Source organism: Eschrichtius robustus, chromosome 1 (genome assembly GCF_028021215.1).
Source record: "Eschrichtius robustus isolate mEscRob2 chromosome 1, mEscRob2.pri, whole genome shotgun sequence".
Classification (NCBI taxonomy): Eukaryota; Metazoa; Chordata; class Mammalia; order Artiodactyla; family Eschrichtiidae; genus Eschrichtius; species Eschrichtius robustus.
Window position 1 is genome coordinate 119,395,185 of NC_090824.1, and position 19,252 is coordinate 119,414,436.

The 19,252-nt window shown below is 39.0% G+C and overlaps 1 protein-coding gene across 5 annotated transcripts in view; it reads left to right on the forward strand.

The window, feature by feature from the left end:
* Positions 1-19,252, forward strand: part of MYZAP (myocardial zonula adherens protein) — a 98,004-nt gene that overhangs the window by 62,731 nt on the left and 16,021 nt on the right. For all 5 annotated transcript variants that reach the window (XR_011075116.1, XM_068552353.1, XM_068552362.1 and 2 more), the window contains exons 11-12: positions 5,098-5,181; positions 17,778-17,878. Coding sequence is in view for 4 of the 5 variants with exons in the window: in XM_068552353.1 (XP_068408454.1) it covers positions 5,098-5,181; positions 17,778-17,878 (185 nt within the window). In the remaining variant the exon portion in view is untranslated. The remainder of the gene's footprint in view (positions 1-5,097; positions 5,182-17,777; positions 17,879-19,252) is intronic.

Genomic DNA, 19,252 nt, shown 5'->3' on the forward strand with positions numbered 1-19,252 from the left:
GGTTGCTTTGGAGGTTATGTGTTTAGCAAGTCTGTCTCGGTTCATCTAGGCCTCCAAGAGTCTGTTCCAGACAACTTTGCCCCTGAAGTCTAAGGGGCAGATTGTTTAGAGATAATGGATGGACGGATTCTTTGATTCATCCATTCAGTGTCTCAAGCTGACAGTCTAGGGAGGGAGAAATACCAGTAATAACATAGTAGTGGTTAATTTTTGAGTGTTTATCATGCTAGGTGCTATAGGAGACGATATTTCAAGGCTCTTTGAAGTTGGCAGTCAGAAATAACAGCATTTTCCACACAAATGTGTGATTTAGATACTGTGAAAAAGAACCAAAGGCTTGGGAGTCAGACGATACCTAGAATATTAGCAAACCCAGACGCGTGAGAGCCTGCTTATTTTAGAAACTGGGTGCCGCACTTGGGAGAAGGCATGGGATGTGCTCCAGGAGCAGACCTCAGGGGGGAGTAACTTGGGGTTCAAAGTTGGCACCCCTTCTAGGGCATGAGGGGCCAGCCATGAACTGACTGCCAACCTAAGCATTCTTTTTCTCTAATCCGAGTAAGTCAACTCTGGCCACAGAATGTACTGTATGAGAAATGCTCAAGGATGAAAGCAAATGAGTGTGCACAGCATTCATTTTTAGTGCAAGAGCACAATCGCTTCTTGAAGCATCAGTTGCTGAAAAACGCGAGCCTTGTCGTCTGAAGCTTCAGATCCCCTGCATCCTTCCCTCGACCTATTCTTTTTCTCCAGAATGAGATGCCTCCTCATGCTAGCATTAGCCCAGAGTTCTCCCCTCAGCTGTCTCTCCAGATGATATCTCTGCTTTGCATTTATTTCTTTTTAAAACTAAAATCTAGGGACAAAGGTGAGCAGAATCATCTTGGTCTCTTCCTATGAGCTGTTCACTAGGGTGCCCTTAACCTACACCTCTTGCTTCTCTTGACTCACAAAGCACTCTGATTACTTCAGAGATAGTGAAACTAGTGTGCGTGAAGTCACTTTTTGTGTTATTTGATGAAATATTACCCCTGACCTTCCTGGAATATTTTAGTTCATTTCAGTACACATTTTGCCTATCATTTAAAGATTTTAAAAGCTTTAAAAATTTCTAACACTATAAGAAGGAATGAAAAAGGGACACTGTAAGGATGATTTTTGCAAATTATTCCTACAAAAATGAAGGAAATTTAAACAAAACAAACTTTTGTTTTGCTCATAATCCTACCCCAACCACGGAACGATTTCGTTTATCTAACTTTTCTTTCAGCTTTTACTTTCATCATTGTAAACTCTTGTTTTTCTATCCCTTGAGGCTTTTTGTAAACACTTTTCCATTTTGTAATATACTTGTTTTTAGTGTTTGTGTAATATATTCCATCCAAGTGATATTCCATAATTTATTACCCATTCCTTTAGTGCTGGACATTAAGGTTATTTCCATTTTCTCTCTATTATAAATAATTGGAGCAAGAACATCTTTGTATATATAGCTTTCTTCCTACATCTGAATTATATCCTTAGGATAAATTCCCAGGAGTGCGATTAGTAGGTCAAAGAGTATGAACAGCTTTATGGCTCTTCATATTTATTGCTACATTGCCCAAAGGGTCATTCTAATTTACAGCACCACCTGCAACACATGAGAGTAGCTATCCCTCCCAGCCCTTCCAACACTGATTTCTTCAGTCAGTAGTTTGGGGCAAATTTAATAGGTACGAAAGGATAACCAGTGACTGGTTTTAATTGTTAATTTAAAAAATAATTACCAATTTTTTTCTTAAGTATGTTTCTTATTGTATTCTATTTCATATGGTTTGCTTTTCATGTTGGAGAATTATATTTTTTGACACCAGGTGGAATTTAAAATATTTTATCATGAAAATGTCACATTCTCTCAGAACAAAGAGTGTAATGATGAATCATTACCTAGATTCAACAAGCAGCAAGATTTGGCCGCATTTGCCTTATCTACACCTTCTTTTCCTTTTCTTTTTTCCTTTGTGCAATTATTTTAAAGCAAATCCCAGACATTCTGCATGTTTCCTGTATACTTCATTAAGCATCAATAAAACATGTGGACTTTTTCTTCTGTAATCATAATGCTTATTGCCACACCTAACAAAATTAATGATAATTCCTTGGTCCCATTTAATACTAGTCTGTAATAACATTTTCCAACATGTCTTTATCTTAACTGATATTTTGTTCCAGTCAGCATACACAGAGGTCCACTGTATTTGGTTGTTAGGTTTCTGAAATCCTTTAATCTAGAGCATATGCTCTGTTTACTCCCCCTGGCCCCCCTAACTCAAATTTACCCCCAGCCAGTGACTTATTGCAGGAACTAAGTCAGTTGTCCTATAAACGTTCCCACATTCTGAATTTGACTTTTTGTTTCCTTAATAGCTCAATTAGATTCCGTTTCAACTTTGTTTTGTCCGGGGAGGCAAGAATACTTCAAGGGTGGTGCTGTGTGATTCATTTTGTATTGCTCCGGGGGCACACAATGTCTGGTGATCCCACTTTGGGTGATGCTAAGGCTGATCGTGGATCAGGCGGTGACAGCCCACAGCAAAGTGGTAACATCCCTCGCCAGCTTTGCCCCTCACTGTCTCATCTGTCCGTGAAGCTTGTTTGAGTCAGTTATTTCCTAGGGGATCGCACAATGGTGATTTTCGAATTCTCTCATTCCTTCCCCACTTATTAACTGGAATTCTTCTGCAGAGTAAAACTTCTTTCTTCATAAACTGGGACTTTTGAGTAATCTCAACGTGCAGTTTGTACAAGTAAGGCAGGATAAATGCTTTATTCTTTTATCCAAATTGCCAAGCTTCTAAGTAAGGAGTCGGTTCCACTGTCATTTCCGAGGAGTTTTCGTGGCTGCTTTGTTTTTGTTTTTCTTTTTTAAGAATAATAAAATACTCAGGGTTTTAAAAAATATATATTCCATGTGTCTTACTCATTATTCTCTTTGATGCTCATATTGTCCCATCTTTGCCCCAAGGGAGACCCTTCATGTCCTTGTTTTCAGGTAGCATAAGGTGTCTTAGGCTCATCTAGTATACTTTTTAAAAGAAAATAAAAGATTATGAATTCATACTGATACTTTCATTTCAAATCTAACAAAACTTTATTTTTTTACTTTTTTGATTTCGTACTTGTATTTCTTTTTCTTACACTAAAAATCTTGGTTCCAAATGTTATTACACTACAGTCTATCAAATAGTTTAAAAATATAATACCAATATTACTACTAAAATTTTCCCAGTGAGTGCAATTGTTTATCGTTAGAGCACATTCCACTAAAAACATCCAGTCAAATTACCTTGTCCTAACAACACTTGAGTTAATTCGTTTAACCAATTTGATATACGGTTAAGTTCTTTTTGTTCTGTTTGTTTTCAAATTTTAGGATTCACTTTTTTCCCCTTTTTGGTTTTTATTTTTTGAATGTGTAAAATGTGCTTTCAAAATTGAACTTATGTAACAAGGTATTATCACAAAAGTCTTTGTTCTGTTCTGTCTCCTCCATCGAATTTCCTCCCGCTCTCCGTTGGTAAATATTAATAATTAAGATTTGTTTGATCTTTGCGGTGTTTCATTTTGCAAATATATAATCATTCATATGTCTTCACCAGTTTTACACCAAAGCCAGCATACCATATACGCCTTACAATATATCGTATCAGGGTTTTAGAGATCTTCGTTTTTTTCTTGAAGGTTACATAGGCATCCACTGTTAAGATGAACCATAGTTTATTTATCAGGCACTTATTGACGGAGTTCTGTTTTTGTGTGTGTGTGTTTTCTAAAAAACAAAAATCCTGTGTCCAAGTCATTTCATATTTTGGCTAATGATTCTTTGGGATCTATTGCTAGAAATGGAATTGCTGGGTCAAAGGTTAAATGTAATTGTACACTTCTCTTTTTTTTTAAATAAATAAATTAATTTTTGGCTGCCATTAGGTCTCCGTTGCTGCACGCGGGCTTTTTCTAGTTGCAGCGAGCGGGTGCTACTCTTCGTTGTGGTGTGTGGGCTTCTCACTGCGGTGGCTTCTCTGGTTGCAGAGCACGGGCTTTGGAGCGCAGGCTCAGTAGTTGTGGCGCACGGGCTTAGTTGCTTCACGGCATGTGGGATCTTCCTGGACCAGGGCTCAAACCCGTGTCCCCTACGTTGGCAGGCAGATTCTTAACCACTGTGCCACCAGGGAAGTCCCTACTTGTACTTCTTTCAGTTATCGCTAGAGTCCCTTCTATAGGCATTGTGTCATTTTGCACAGAGAGGGATTTTTTAAAAAAGATTTTGCAGATGCTCAAATATCATATAAAAGGTTGTTGGAAAATTAGTGCATTCTTCAAAATCACATGTTATTTATCGAACCTACATACTGTTCCCACTATTGTCCAAAACATGGCCTGGTAGAGAGCACCCTGGTTCCTGCTTTTAGGGAACCTACAATATGTCTGTGGAGACATGATATGTGAATGAAAAACAAAGTTAGAGTAGTCCAAGATAGATATAGTATAGAAACAAAGGTGAAAACCCAGCTCAAGTCTCTGTCTTTCAGAAGCCTTCCCTGCTTAACCCAGGCCACGTGAGTCCTCAGTCCTCTGAATTTGATTATTACTTTCAGTGACAGTGACCTTTTTCCCAGAGCAAAACTTTTGACACTTGGTTGAACAAAATATGAATATACGAACAGGAACAACAGAGCAGAATGTCTGAAATGCAGGCTGCTGCATAAATTCAAGGGAAATAATTCTTTTATGTAGAGTTATGTCTGCATTTCCCAAAGCATCGGTGGGATGTTACTAAGGGTTACACGGCAAAATCAGTGCAGAAATGTTAGGCTAAACAGACCTAATGAAACAACTCCACAACCACGTATGATGTCCCAAGCTTACCTGGGCACAGAACCGCCCCCCCCCCCCCACCGCCTCCATGAAGCACCTCATGTTCATACTGTTCCACGGAACACAAAAGAACCAATGTGTAGTTTCTATTTGAATGAAAACCAAAGGCTTCTCTTCCAGTTGATTAATTTGTACAAATTCTGCATTTTTGATAACAATTTCCAATTTGTTTCTTTCTAGATTGAATCACTAAAGAAAAAGGTGCAGCAGAAACAGCTCTTAATATTGCAGCTTTTAGAAAAGATATCTTTCTTAGAAGGAGAGGTAAGAAGCTGTGTTTCTTTAAGCTGGGGTCTTCCCTATCATTAAATTTTATGTTGCTGAGCCTACCACCGACACTTAATTAAAAATATGGCTATTTCCTGGCCTTATAAAATTGATTGAAGGTTAACTGCCAACACTGAAAATGAGGTTCTGACAGCTAGTTTTTCTTTACCATCTGACTCTCCTCATTCCCCCTTGCTGCTCACCTCTGCTTTTTGGCTCCCATTTTTCTTATTCAGGAATTTTCTTAGCAAGTCTGATAAGCTGTTGATGAATACTGATAACTCCCCACATCTGTGTTGTGTGTTATAATTTGCCAAGTATTTTCACATACATTTCTCAATGATCCTCTCAACAACTTTAAGAAAGGCAAGACAAGGATTATTAGCTCCATATTAACCAAAAAAAAAGAAAAAGAAAAAAGGCACAGAGAAGGCAGGTGGCTTTTCTCAAGGTCACACAGCTTAATGCCAGAGCCAGGCTGAGACAGACTTCTCATTCCAGGTGACTTAATTTCACCTGGAACTTTTAAGATATTTAGTATTCCTGACTTTGTGGTCTTTTGAAAGGCATTTTGAGGATTTTGTGGAGGTTCTAGGGAAGGAAATTATGGAGTTGGAAGAACCTTAAGAGCTTAGGTGTTAATAGAAGGGGAAGCCTTCTGTTTTCTCTGCAGACTATTTATTAAGAACTTGGCGTTGAGCCTCTTGCTTTTGAGCCTCTGTGAATCTCTCCTTGTCTGTGCCCCGCTTGTAGTCCCTCCCCGGTGAGAGACAGCCCAGGAGAGAATAATAAAGAAGACAGGAAAGTAATGACAGTAATTAAGCTCCTAGTGTGTGTTGGGCACTTTTACTTTCCGTATTTTTTGTATAACCTAGAGGTTAAGAGTGGAATCAGACTTGCCCAAATTTGAATGCTAGATCTGCTTATTAGCTGGCTGACCCTAGGTAAGTTTCTTAGAATTGGAAATTGAGGATGATAACGGTACCTACGTGTGTGTCCATGCAATGAGAGTGCACACAAAGTGCCTGACATGCCTCAGCACTCCATCATTTTCTCTCTTTATTAAGAGCGATGCCCTGTGAGTTAGATTATGTTTCCTCCATTTTGTAGCTAGAGAAACTGAGGTTCAGGGATGTTAAGGAATCTGCCCAAGGTGACTTAGAAATGGGTAAGCCTGAGCTCTTAACCACCATGTTTGTAGGGATGGGGAGCAGTGTCATTATTTACTCTGTGTGGTGGGGGGGCTGCCTATAAAAGTCATAAGCAGAAGTCCCTCGTGGCCCATGGGGACCTGGTAGCAGACTCAAAGCCCAGGAATCTCAGTGTCCTGACAGCTGAGTAAGTGGACACTCGTCTTGTCACAATGTTTTCCCCTCTGCAGTCACTGAGTCCACCTCCAGCTTTATGAATGGACATTTCTGTTTCTAAGATTGCCCTCTGAAATCACAGCTCCCTGTGGGAGGAATCATACTTTCCCAGTGAGAGTCAGAGAGTGAGTGTCCTGGTGAAAGTCATGGGTCCCGAGAGAGCCTGGTTCCAGGAGGGAGGAAAGAGACGCCAACAGGAGAGGCAGAAGGTTACCCAAGACGGTGCCCACCCCTCTCCCCTTCCCCTGGCTGTGCTACTCAAGCCTCCTGGGAGATTAGGAAATGTCCAAGGGGTACTCTGCATTGAGAAGAGCCTTCCTTACACATACGTGTGCTTTGTTTAATCTTAATTTATTAAATTCCTTTCTTCTCTTAGTTTGGGTTGCCCAGACTCTGAGATGTGGATATGAGCCCACTAGTTTATTTGGGAGGTGATCCCAGGAAGCCCCAGCGGGAGAGGGGAGAAATGAGTCAGGGAAAGGTCGAAGGCCAATAATGGGTGCCTTACGGAGGTTACCACTGTGGACAGCTGCTGCTCACTTGCCCTGGGCATCTCTGGAAGATGATGTGCACTGGCCTCTGAGTTACCCTTACCAAAAGGTCAGAAAGCTAGGGCATTTATCCACTAACTCCCATCAGTAGCTGGTGAGGGCAGCTCCTGGGGGGTGTGGCAATTCTGGCCTGCTCTGGGCAGAGCCAACTGGGCTCCAGGGGACAGAGGAAGCCCCAGGGAAAAAGTCACAAGTGGCATGCCAGGAAATGGTGAGTGTCCAGAGCATATGGGTGCGTCTGGCTGTGTCTGCTACGTATATCCCATAAGCCATTCAAAAATGGTTTGAAAACCATCATTCCTTGAGCATTTAAACACTGATTACAAATTTGGTTGATTAAACTATTTAAATTCTACTACAAATTTAGAATGATTAATTCCTTTTGATCATCCACCTTAAACAGCAGATAAAACATAGACAAAATGTCAAGATTGATAATACATTTACACTTTAACTTATTCTAAAATATTAAGTATCTTGGGTTTAATTTATTTCTTCATTGTTTGTGTTCTTGGTTTTTAGTATCTTCCGAAGGCCAACTTCCCTTAGTTAACATCATTTTGACACTTTCCACACAAGTGCAGTGATCTTTTAGATCCAAAGGACATGGAATACCTTCTCCGAATAGCTAAGGCTAGAGGATGCCAATTCTTGGACGGACACAATTCTTGCTTTACAACATAGGACTAGGTAGCTTCAAGGTGATTCAAACTCAGGACCCCTTATCACTGACCTATCTTTAGCACTATTAAAAAGTATGCATTCCTTATTAATATTTTACCATTCTTTGTCGGACTAGGTAGAGATTTCACCTCCTAGGAGATGAGGTTGAGTTTGAGTACTTGGTTTTCCTCTTCAGGCTGTGTGAGTAGTTTATGATGTTACAAACACACCGCTGACTGACTCCTTGCTAATTGTGTGTGACCACTGATGCCAGTGAATCTCTGCCCCCCTTTCCACCTGCTTGTTGTATGACCACCAATGCCAAGCAGCCCCTCCAAGGGCCCTCAAGTCCTGGCGACGACCTGACTTAAAGTTCCTTTTGTTATTCTTTACTACTCAACACAGAAATCTTATAAACAAACATGTAATTAACACTCTAAAGAAGAAACTACATCATCTTATATATTAATACTTCCTAGTTTTAAAAGTTGATGACAAATTGTAACATATTGTCATCTTTCTTCGCTATTAAAACTATCTTTGTCTACACTTTATATTAACTTTCCTTTTGAGTGACATCATGAACACAAGGCATTTCTCAGACTCACCTTGCTCCCACAATAATTTTTTCCTTCTCCTCCAAGTTTTGATGCTCAGATTATCACAGCTCAGCTGCGAAGAGTTCTGCATTACCTTCCTCGCCCGTGTAGCAGGGTTCCCGATGCTTGTGGAGTCATTCTTGCTGTATGGCAACAACAGGCGTTTCAGATTGTCCTCGTTTTTGTCCTGTCCCAAGATATGATATTGGCTTGTCTCCGAGGAGCCCTGGGTTGTTTTAGTGGAGAGCTGTACGGCAGGCTATCTGGGCATGAGCGTTGGTAGTAGGCTAAAGTGCTGTGCCTACTGTTAGGCCCATTTTATTTGTTTTGTTAATTTATTTTTTATTGAAGTATAGTTGAATTACAATTTTGTGTTAATTACTGCTGTACAGCAAAGTGACTCAGTTATACATATACATTCTTTTTCATATTCTTTTCCATTATGGTTTATCACAGAATATTGAGTATAGTTTCCTGTGCTATACAGTACAACCTTGTTGTTTAAGGCCCATTTTAGTACTGACGGAACTGGGGAAAATGTTTCTTTTTATGATTATGAGGTCGCACTGACATTTTCCAAATTTATCTAACTGTTTTGTTTTACAATACAGGGTTCTGTTGGCCACTAAGAATTTCTATTATGTTGACCTATTCTAACACCAGGACTTTTTATACCTTGACATTCCATTCCCTGCCTTAAACCATAATGATGCCAGTGGTGGTGTTTCAGGTATCTTTGAAAAGTTTTGGTGGACAGAGCTGGTAACCTCCTATATCCCATCCTATTAATAAAGTAGCTACCCTCTGTTAAGGGCCTAACTGCAGACTCTGGAGCTAGACTGCCTGAGTTCCAGTGTCGGCTCTGTCACTTACTAGTTATGTGGTCTGGAGCAAGTTACTTAACTGCTCTGTGCCTCAGTTTGCTAAGGGAGTCCTCTCCACAGAGTTGTTATGACTAAATTAGTTAACACTAAGTGAATAGAAAAGTACATGGCTCACAGTAAATGCCATGCCTTTACTGTTTCTTCAATGGCTAGGTCCCAGGAACTCCTTTTATTGTTAATGATATATATTTCCTCTTTGTCCTTCTCGTCCTCCTTTTCCTCCTCCTCCTTCTTTTAAATAGAGAACGTAGATGATTTTGGTCCTTGAATTCATCATTTGTACTTACCAATGCTAAAACTCGTTCTATTTTGCTACTCCCACCCCCATCAGATCCCTAGAAGTTTGCGCTAGCCTGGCCCCATCAGACTACGTTTTTATCAACTGATTCAAAAATCTGTCTGATGTGAAAATATGCCCATTCTATTTTTTTTCCAAATAACTTTTTATTCACTCATCTCTTGAAGAACTATCCCACCCCCTATTTCCAATATAGAAAATTTTATTAAAATAAAATTATGAGTGTCTATCTTCATAAGGTTGATCAGCTTTCTAAATCTGAACAGATTCCATTTCATTTTTCTCTGCTGAAAATCCTCAACTTACAGCTCAACTCAAAAGTCAGGAAAGGAAAGGAGACAAATGTCTTGGTTTTGTCCATCCTGCATTTAACGTGTGTTGTGTGGCACATAAACCTCTCAATGTGTCTGCTGTGCGTTCCTGGGTCAGTTATGAATTTTCCTGTGCAACGCTGGGGCGGCAGCACCAGGCACCATGTACGAGTTCTATTGGACAAGGATTCTTGTTTGGTGCACGTGTTACAGCTCCGGCTGCTCCCTCCCCTGGGCTTGAGGGAGCTGGGGGAGGAGGTGGCTGCCATTAATTTGTGACATAATTTCCCCCAAATGCCAAGAGGTGCCATACCAGGTCCTTCTTTTCGGGAAGGCGCACAGCCTCCCAAGCCCCTGGGTGGTCTGTATTTCACAGCTCAACACAAGGTGGTGGTATTTGAAAGGAAAACCCTGGAACCTGATTCTCGGTCCTGGAAGCAATCTCTTCCTCAGCACGGGCCAGGCGGCCAGCTGAGGCTGCTCTTTAGTCATAGTCGGCAAGACTCCGAGTGGAGTGTCCTTGCTTTCCTGTATCAACACCTGTCCTTTTATTAAGTATTTCTGTCGTCCCTCTCTAATTTCCTCCTACTGCCCATATTCAGGCTCTCATCATCTTTTTTTCTGTCTTGTCAACCTTGTATTAATTCATGTAAATAAAGCTGCATCTTTTTAAAGCGTACGGTGACAGATGTTAACTAGACATACTGTGGGGATCATTTTGCAGTGTGTACAAATACCAAGTCGTTATGTTGTACAGCTGAAACTAATATAATGTTATATGTCAATTAAACCTAAATTTTTAAAAAAGTATATAATTTAATGAATTTTGACAGTTGTATATACCTGTGAAACCACCACTGCAGTCAAGATATAGAACATTTCCATTATTCCCCAAAGACCTCTGTTTCCCTTTTGCAGTCCTTCTCTCCATTCACCCCCCAGGCAACCAGGGATCTTTTTTGGACTTGTTTGCATTTTGTATAAATGGAATCATATAGTTGTGTGTTCTTTTGTGTCTAGCTAGCTTCTTTCACTCAGCATAAGGATTTGAGATATATCCATGTTATATGCATTCTTTTGGGGCAGAATATTTTTTATTGTATTAAGATTCCACAGTTTATTTCTCCATTCTCCTGCTGATATACATTTGGGTTATTTCCAGTTTGGGGCTACTGTGAATAAAGCTGCTGTAAACATTACAAGTCATTATGTGGACATATGGTTTATTCCTGTTGGGTAAATTCCTAGTAATGGAATGGCTGGGATGTATGGTAGATATAGGTTTAACTTTTTAAGAAACTGTCAGTTTATCAAAGGAGTCGTATGTTTTACCTTCCCACCAGCAGTTGGAATGTTCCAGTTTCTCCACATCCTCATCCTCACTTAGTACTGTCAGTCTTTGTAATGTAGCCATTCTAGAGGGTGTGTGGTGGTATCTTATTGTGGTTTTTATTTGCATTTCCATGGTCACTAGCGATGCTAAGCATGTTTTAAATGCTTATTGGCCATTTGTATATATTCTTTTTTGAAGTGTCTGTTCAAATCTTTGGCCCATTATTTTACTGAGTTTTTGCTTTTCTTATTTATTGAGTTGCTAAGAGTTCTTTATGTATTCTGGATACCAGTTCTTTGTCAGATATATGTACTGTGAATATTTTCTCCCATTTCATGACCTGCTTTTTCATTTTCTTAATGATATCTTTTGGAGAAGTTTTTGTTTTTGGTTTTTGTTTTTGATAAAGTTCAATTTATCAGTTTTTTTCTGTATGGTTTCTGCTTTTTGTGTCCTAAGAAATCTTTGGTCACAGAGATTTTCTCCTATGATTTCCTCTAAAAATTGTATAATTTTTGCTTTTCAATTTAGATCTAAGATCCATTTGGAGTTAATTTTTGTGTTTTGTGTGAAGTAAGGATTGATATTCTTTTTTTCACCATAGCTATCCAACTGTTTCCTTTTAATGTCTCCTTAATTTCTGATATTGATCATTTGTCCCCTTTCCCCCTTCTTTGATCAGTCTAGCTAGAGTGTTATCAATTTTGTTGTTTTAAAAAAAAATTAAAATAGCTTTTGGCTTTGTCGATATTCTCTATTATCTGTTTTCTGTTTTATTGAGTTTTGCTCTGATATTTATATTCCCTGCCTTCTAATTATTTTGGTATTACTTTGCTCTTCTTTTTCTAGCTTCTTGAGGTAGACCTTAGGTCATTGATTTTAGACCTTTCTTTTTAAATATAAGCCTTTAAAGCTCTAACTGCCCCTCTGAGTTCTGCTTCAGCTGCAACCTACAAGTTTTGATATGCTGTATTCAGCATATCAAAATATTTTCTAATTTCCTTTGAGATTCTTCTTTGACTTATGGATTATTTAGAAGTGTGTTGTTTAACTTCCAAATATTTGAGGTGTTCTTAGGTATCTTATTGTTTTTGATTTCTAATTTGTCATGGTCCTAGAACATACTTTGTATGGTTTTCATTCTGTTAAATTTATTGAGACTTGTTTTATGGCTCAGCATATGGTTTCTCTTGGTTGAATATTGTAAAGAAAAAAAAGTCTTCTGCTCTTTTTGTGTTCTATAAATACCAATAAGATTTAGGTCGTTGATAATTTTGTTTATTTATGATTTTACTGGTTTTTGTATAATTGTTCTCTCTATTGCTGAGAGAGGGGTGTTAAAATCCCTTGCTATGGCTTTAGACTGTCTCTTTCTTTAATTTTGTTATTTTTTTACTTCATATATTCTGAAGCTTTGTTATTAGGTACATAATTTTTGACTGTTGTGTTTGGGAGATGAATTGATCTCTTTATTATGAAATGTTGGTCACTACCTTTGTTCATACTGTTTGTCTTGAAGTCTATTTCATCTAGTATTAATATTACCCTTTCTGCCCTCTTATGTTTACTGTTTGTATGGTATATCTTTTTCCATCCACTTATTTTTAACTGATCTGTGTCTCTCTATTTAAGGTAAATATTCAATACATCTCCTATAGACAATATATAGTTAGGTCTTGGTTTTTTTATACATTCTGATATTCTGTCTTATATTGAAGTATACTGTTCATTGACATTTAATTATTATCGATATGGCTGGATTTATTTAGGTCTGCCATTTTATTATTTTATTACTTTTTATTTTATTTCATTTTATTATTTTATTTTTGGCTGCGTTGGGTCTTTGTTGCTGCGCGCGGGGGGCTACTCTTCGTTGCGGTGCACGGGCTTCTCATTGCGATGGCTTCTCTTGTTGCGGAGCACGGGCTCTAGGCGCACGAGCTTCAGTAGTTGTGGCTTGCAGGCTCAGTAGTTGTGGCACACGGGCTTAGTTGCTCTGTGGCATGTGGGATCTTCCCAGACCAGGGCTCGAACCCGTGTCCCCTGCATTGGCAGGCGGATTCTTAACCACTGTGCCACAAGGGAAGTCCCTATTATTTGTTTTCTATTTAGTCCCTCTGGTTTGTTTTGTTTGTCTTGTTCCCCTCTCTTGCATTCTTTTGGATTATTCCAGTATTTTTTAGAATTCCATTTTAGTTTATCTATTGGCATTTGCTGTGTCTTTAATATTTTAGTGGTTGCTCTAGGTATTACAATATACTTCATTAAGTGTTCACAGTCCACTTAGAGGTAATATTGTACCATTTCATGAAAAACGTAGAAGTCTTGGAATGATAAGGTCCATCTACCCCTTCCCCTGCTGTTAGAGTTATCTCATGTATTGTATCTTATACATACTATAAACCCACAGTACGTTGTTATAGTTTTTAACAGTCATAGGTATTTTAGAGAAATTAAGAGAAAATAATCATCTTTTATGTTTACTCATATCGTATTTATTTCTGACGTTCTTTACTCATTTCTGAAAATCTGAGTTTCTTTCTAGTATCATCTCTCTTCAGCCTGAAGAACTTTTATTTAGCATTTTGTATAGAGCAGGCCAGCTGGGGACAAATTCACTTAGTTTTTCTTATTTGAAAGTAAGGCCTCTAGTTCACCTTCATTACTGAAATATATAGAGTTCTAGGTTGACAGTTTCTTTCTTTTAGTACTCACTCCCTTCTGGCTTTCGTAGTTTTTGATGAGCAACTTTTGGTCATTCAAGTTATCGTTCCCCTATATGTAACAGGATGGCTTTCAAGGTTTTTCTTTGTGTTTTTCAGTAGTTTGACTCTGATTTGCCAAGGTATGCTTCTCTTTGAATTTATTGTCTGGGTTTGCTGATTCTTGAATTTGTATACTTATGTCTTTCACCAAATATGGGAAAATTTCAGCCATTATTTCTTTTCTCCTCCTGCCCCCCCAAGAATCTGGAGATGTAAGTGCTTTTCTTTCTTTCTTTTTTTCCTAGCCATTATTTCTTTGAATATTTTTTCTCAAGTTTCTCCCTCCTTTCCTTCTGTGATTCCAGCATCTCTATGTTAGGCTTTTAGAAATTGTCCCACAGTTCCATGAAGTTCCATTTATTATTTTCAACATTTTCTTTATCTTATTTTGATTGATTTCTATTAATGTGTCTCTATGTCCTCAAGTTTACTACTGACTCCTTCCTTTGTCATATCCATTCTTTTCTTAAGTCCATCTAGTGATTTTTAAATTTCAGGCATTGTATTTTTCTGTTCTAAAGTTACCATTTGTTTTCTATTTATATTTTCTATTTCTTTCTGGTTTTTTTTTTTTTTTTTTACTCCTTCATCAGTGATGTAAAGGAAAATAGGCTTGTAATTGTTTTAAAAGGTAAAGAATCTGGTTAGACTCAATTGCACCCTGCCATAATGTAGTGGGTGATGGCTTAGATCTCAGTTCAGTTCTTTAAGCCTTGGCTGCAGACTTCTTTTACTTTGCCCCACAGATATGTGGTTTAGGGGTCTGCCAGAGACTCGAACTGAGTTTATATACAGAATTCAGAATTTCAGTCTTCTCTCACCCTTCCTTTTTGGCTTCCCCCTTACTCTTGGTAACCCTGGTTATTCTTCTATCCCGTAGACGCCTACTGGTTTTCTTCTACCAGAAAGATGATTTTTCTATTGAATTTTTACTGTGTCTGTGCTGCCAGCACCATGACTGTACTGCTCTTGGGCAAAGCTGCAAACAAAAACAAATGAAGCACAGAGAACCCATTCAGTGCTTGTCATTTGCTCCAAATTTTACCTCCCCTCTAAAGCTTGCCCATCCTTGTTGAGTCTTTAAAGACCTCAGCAGTTATCTTTTGTCCAAGGTTGATAGCTGTTCTTTGAAGGAGGATCTATTCGTTAAGCACTTACTCCTATATACTAGAAGTGCAGCTCTCACTCTACCTGGAAAATTGCAATGACCTCCTTGATTGATCTTCCTTGCCTATAGTTTTATTTCCTTCCAATATAATTTCCACTTGGAGCCCAAGTGTTTGAAATAAAATCTTGACCTTGGTCTTATAGGATTGGGTGTAGAGTCTTGGTAATGGCATACACAGTCCTTTATAACCAACTCCTGCCCTCCTGTATACTGCAGTCAGGTGCCTGTTCTCAATCTGGTATGTTTCCATAATTCTGGATTACTTATCCCTTTTGTTTCCCTTACTCTCTTCCCCTTGCATAATTCCAGGAAATCTTCACAGACAATTCAGTCCTTTTCCCCATTTTGAGTTAGGCATCCCCTCTGAATCACCCCATAATATTCTCTAGGTCCCTCTGGCATGGGACTTGTGACTTTGTTCTGTGATTTTCTGCTTAGGTGTCTGTACCTGCAAAAGACTGAGCTCCTCAAAGGTTGCAAATCATGACCTATTTCTTTAACTGCCAACATCCTCCCCCTACCTGATTTTACATACTACCTGATACATACTCAGGGTTTTTTGGGGTTTTTTTTTTAACTGATAGTATTACATTTTTAAGAGTATAAGTTTTTGTATAAGTGCTTCAGTGGATAGCTGATGTGTACACAGAGTTCCTCTGGAAGAGAACAAAGCAATTGGGGCTACCAGTCCACTATTCACTGTGTACCAGTTGGGGCATGCTTGCTAACCTTGTCTTTTATGCCCCTTAACTATAGGAACTCAGCCCAGCATTTTAAGAAATCCTCATGATTAAAGTCTACATTAAGAAAGGATAAAACAGTAGGATTGCTGAAGCTTGTTAATGGGCAGGCCTCTTCTCCCTTTCTCTTTCCATATGAATGGAAGAGTTCAAATATTTTCGGTGAAGCTGTGTGTGTGTGTCTGTGTGTGTGTGTGTGTATGTGTGTAAACGGTGATGAACCCCTGGCAGTTAGCCAGCACCATTCTCCCCTACTGAGCACCAGGTGATAGATGCAGAGCCCATAGATCTGTCATGGCTTGTCAGCTGCTAGGGAACCTGGAATGCATTCTCTTCCTTTATGCTGTTTCCCATTTATCGGAAGGGATTCCTAGACCTTTACATCCTGCAGAACATGAGTTTGTACCAGAGCTGCTGCTTTGCACCTTGGTATCAGACATTCAGAGCAGGAGCTCTTTCAAAACAAATGAGCTTCTGTTTCCAAAGAACTTTTCAACTTTCATGTGTTGTCTAGTGTCTCAGAATACAGTGCCTTAGCTGCAGCTCCAACTTAAAAAGACAAATGCTTAATTTGTTTCTAGTTATGCAAATAAAATGCTCATTTTAAAAGCATATATACATTTATTCAATAAATATTTATCTTGTGTCTCCTACATACCACGCATGCTCTGATAATACAGCCAGAAAGATAGTTAACGGTCACTGCCTCATGAAAATTTAGTCTAGTATTACAGAAAATATATAGAATGACTTCTTAAAAAAAAAATCCAAAAATCTCTGAATTTTTTTAAATGTGTGTTTTTGGCCTTTGGATTTTAAGCACCAGCACTTCATCTATTTTTTTTTAATTTAATTAATTAATTTATTTTTGGTTGCATTGGGTCTTTGTTGCTGCATGAGGGCTTTTCTCTAGTTGCGGCGAGCGGGGGCTACTCTCTGTTGTGGTGTGCGGGCTTCTCGTTGCGGTGGCTTCTCTTGTTGTGGAGCATGGGCTCTAGGCGTGTGGGCTTCAGTAGTTGTGGCATGCGGGCTCTAGAGCACAGGCTCAGTAGTTGTGGTGCATGGGCTTTGTTGCTCTGTGGCATGTGGGACCTTCCCAGACCAGGGCTCGAACCCATGTCATCTGCATTGGCAGGCAGATTCTTAACCACTGTGCCACGAGGGAAGTCCAACACTTCATCTATTTTCATTTCAAAACCCTCAACACTCTTGCTCCCTTGTCCTTCATTTCCCCACGGGGCAAATTTCCAATTGTAATCATCAACCTATGTAATGTTTGGCTCTGGCCTGAAAAGAAACTATTTAGAATGCTAATTTTAATCCCAAGGAACTTGTTCTACTTTATATGTTTGAGATTCTGAATTTTCCACACCTATGAAATACTAATTATTAAGTTACAGAGGTATTTCCCACTAAATTAATAGACTTACTCATTTTATAGTTTAATGAGGGAGTATTAAAACATGAGCTGTACCTTATTTATAATTGCAAAAAAAGTGATAAATATCTAAATGCCATCAATAAGAAACTAGTTAAATAATGTAGATCCATACAATGGAATGCTATGAACCCATTAAAATAATTTGTTGACATAAAAAGAAAACTAATAAACATGGAAAGAGTCACAACAAATTGTTGAGTGGGGAAAAGCAGCAAATAATGGTATAGAGTAGGATATCTTGTTTGTTTCCATTTAGGTAAAATTGGATACATATGTTATGTCTATGCACTCTATCTGTAAGGATTCAATCAATGTATTTCTTCAATTCCTACGTGTAAGAGGCACTTAATAAATACACTGTGATAGATGTCTGTGTCTAGGGGGAAATCCGGATAATACATATAAATTGCATCATACGTATTTGTGGGGGAACGTAATTGCTTTACTAAAAGTACTTTTTTCCTCATCTCTAGAATAATGAACTACAAAGCAGGTTGGACTATTTAATAGAAACGCAGCGCAAGACTGAAGTGGAAACCAGAGAGGTTGGAGTGGGCTGTGATCTTCTACCCAGGTATTTAAGAATTTCCTGGTTTTCCAACTCAAATTCCCTTTTGACTTAAGAAAATACTTTCCTGGGCTGTTATTCCCAGAATTGCATTCTTTCTTTCAAAAGTACTTCTGCAAAGAGAAGTCGTGGCTGCTGAGGGGTCTGACTGGCTTCTGCGGAGTGGGGAGATTGTGCAGGGCACACGGGGTGGAGAAGGAGAGACCTGGGGAAGCCACTTCAGAGAGAGATGGGCCCTATCAGCGAATGCATGCATTTGGTCCTTCATTTATTCATTCATTTGTTCATTCAACAAATATCTGTTGAGTACCTTCCCTGTGCCAGACAGTGATGATAGAGAGAGGAATGAGATTGGGTTCCTGCCCCAGAGTGCAGTCTGCAAGGGAAGTCAGACATGCAGTCAAACATTTTCAATGGTGTGCTTTAGTAACAGAGGAGGGAGACTCTAAACCTTGAACAAAATCTGTCTGTTCCCCAGTACTGTAACAGAGTGTTGTCAAGCATTGGACCAGATTCAGAAATACATGATCCGCTTCAGTCATGAGCAGATAAACAGTAACTATAACCTGGTTTGTTCAGTTGCATTTCTGAGCTAGAGGACTGAGCCATGTGTTATTAAGCTGCTCACAAGCCCAGTACCTGGCTGTCTCCATAGTCAGATCAGCGAGACCCAGTAACCAACCCACTGTCTCTAGGTGCTCAAAACTGTGCTTGGCCCAAAGAGGACAGAAAACAAGTTTATAACAAGGACACTGATGGTACATAGCTTGTGACTGAGGTAACCAAAGTCACAAAGTGCCTCATACACTGTGCGTAGGAAGGTGTATTTTTATGTGACTAGGGGCATTTGTGTGTGTCATGTTAGACATTAGTAGGTCAGAAAAATGTAGGCTCCAGGCCTTGAATGGTTACATGGGTGGGAAACAGGGATGAGCTGATCGCCAGAATGGGCTGTAGATAGACCTGGTTCTCATCCTTGAGGTTAGTAGTTGCAGGATGTGTTCAGGCTGGCCTCTCTTTGCTGAGGCCTCGGTTTCCCAATCTGTTAAGTTAGTTGACTAGGTGACTTCTCAGCTCTAACCAGCTCTAACATTGAGGAACAATGTCTCATCTCCTTCCCTATTTTATTCATTACTGATGTCTTTTTTGTTCATTAAAATGAGCCACTTGCGATTCTCAAAGTATTTACCAAAAGCAGGATTAAGCTTTTTTTTTTCTTTGACATTATTCTCATTTATGTTGCTTGCTTTTTGGTAAAAACAAGGCAATTTTATCATTCTGATGTCATTAACAGAAAATGTTTATTTAAAAAAAGAAGGAAAAAGAATGTGTAAATAGACTCCAGGTCTCATCAATGCAGGGGACAAAGTACTTGATAAA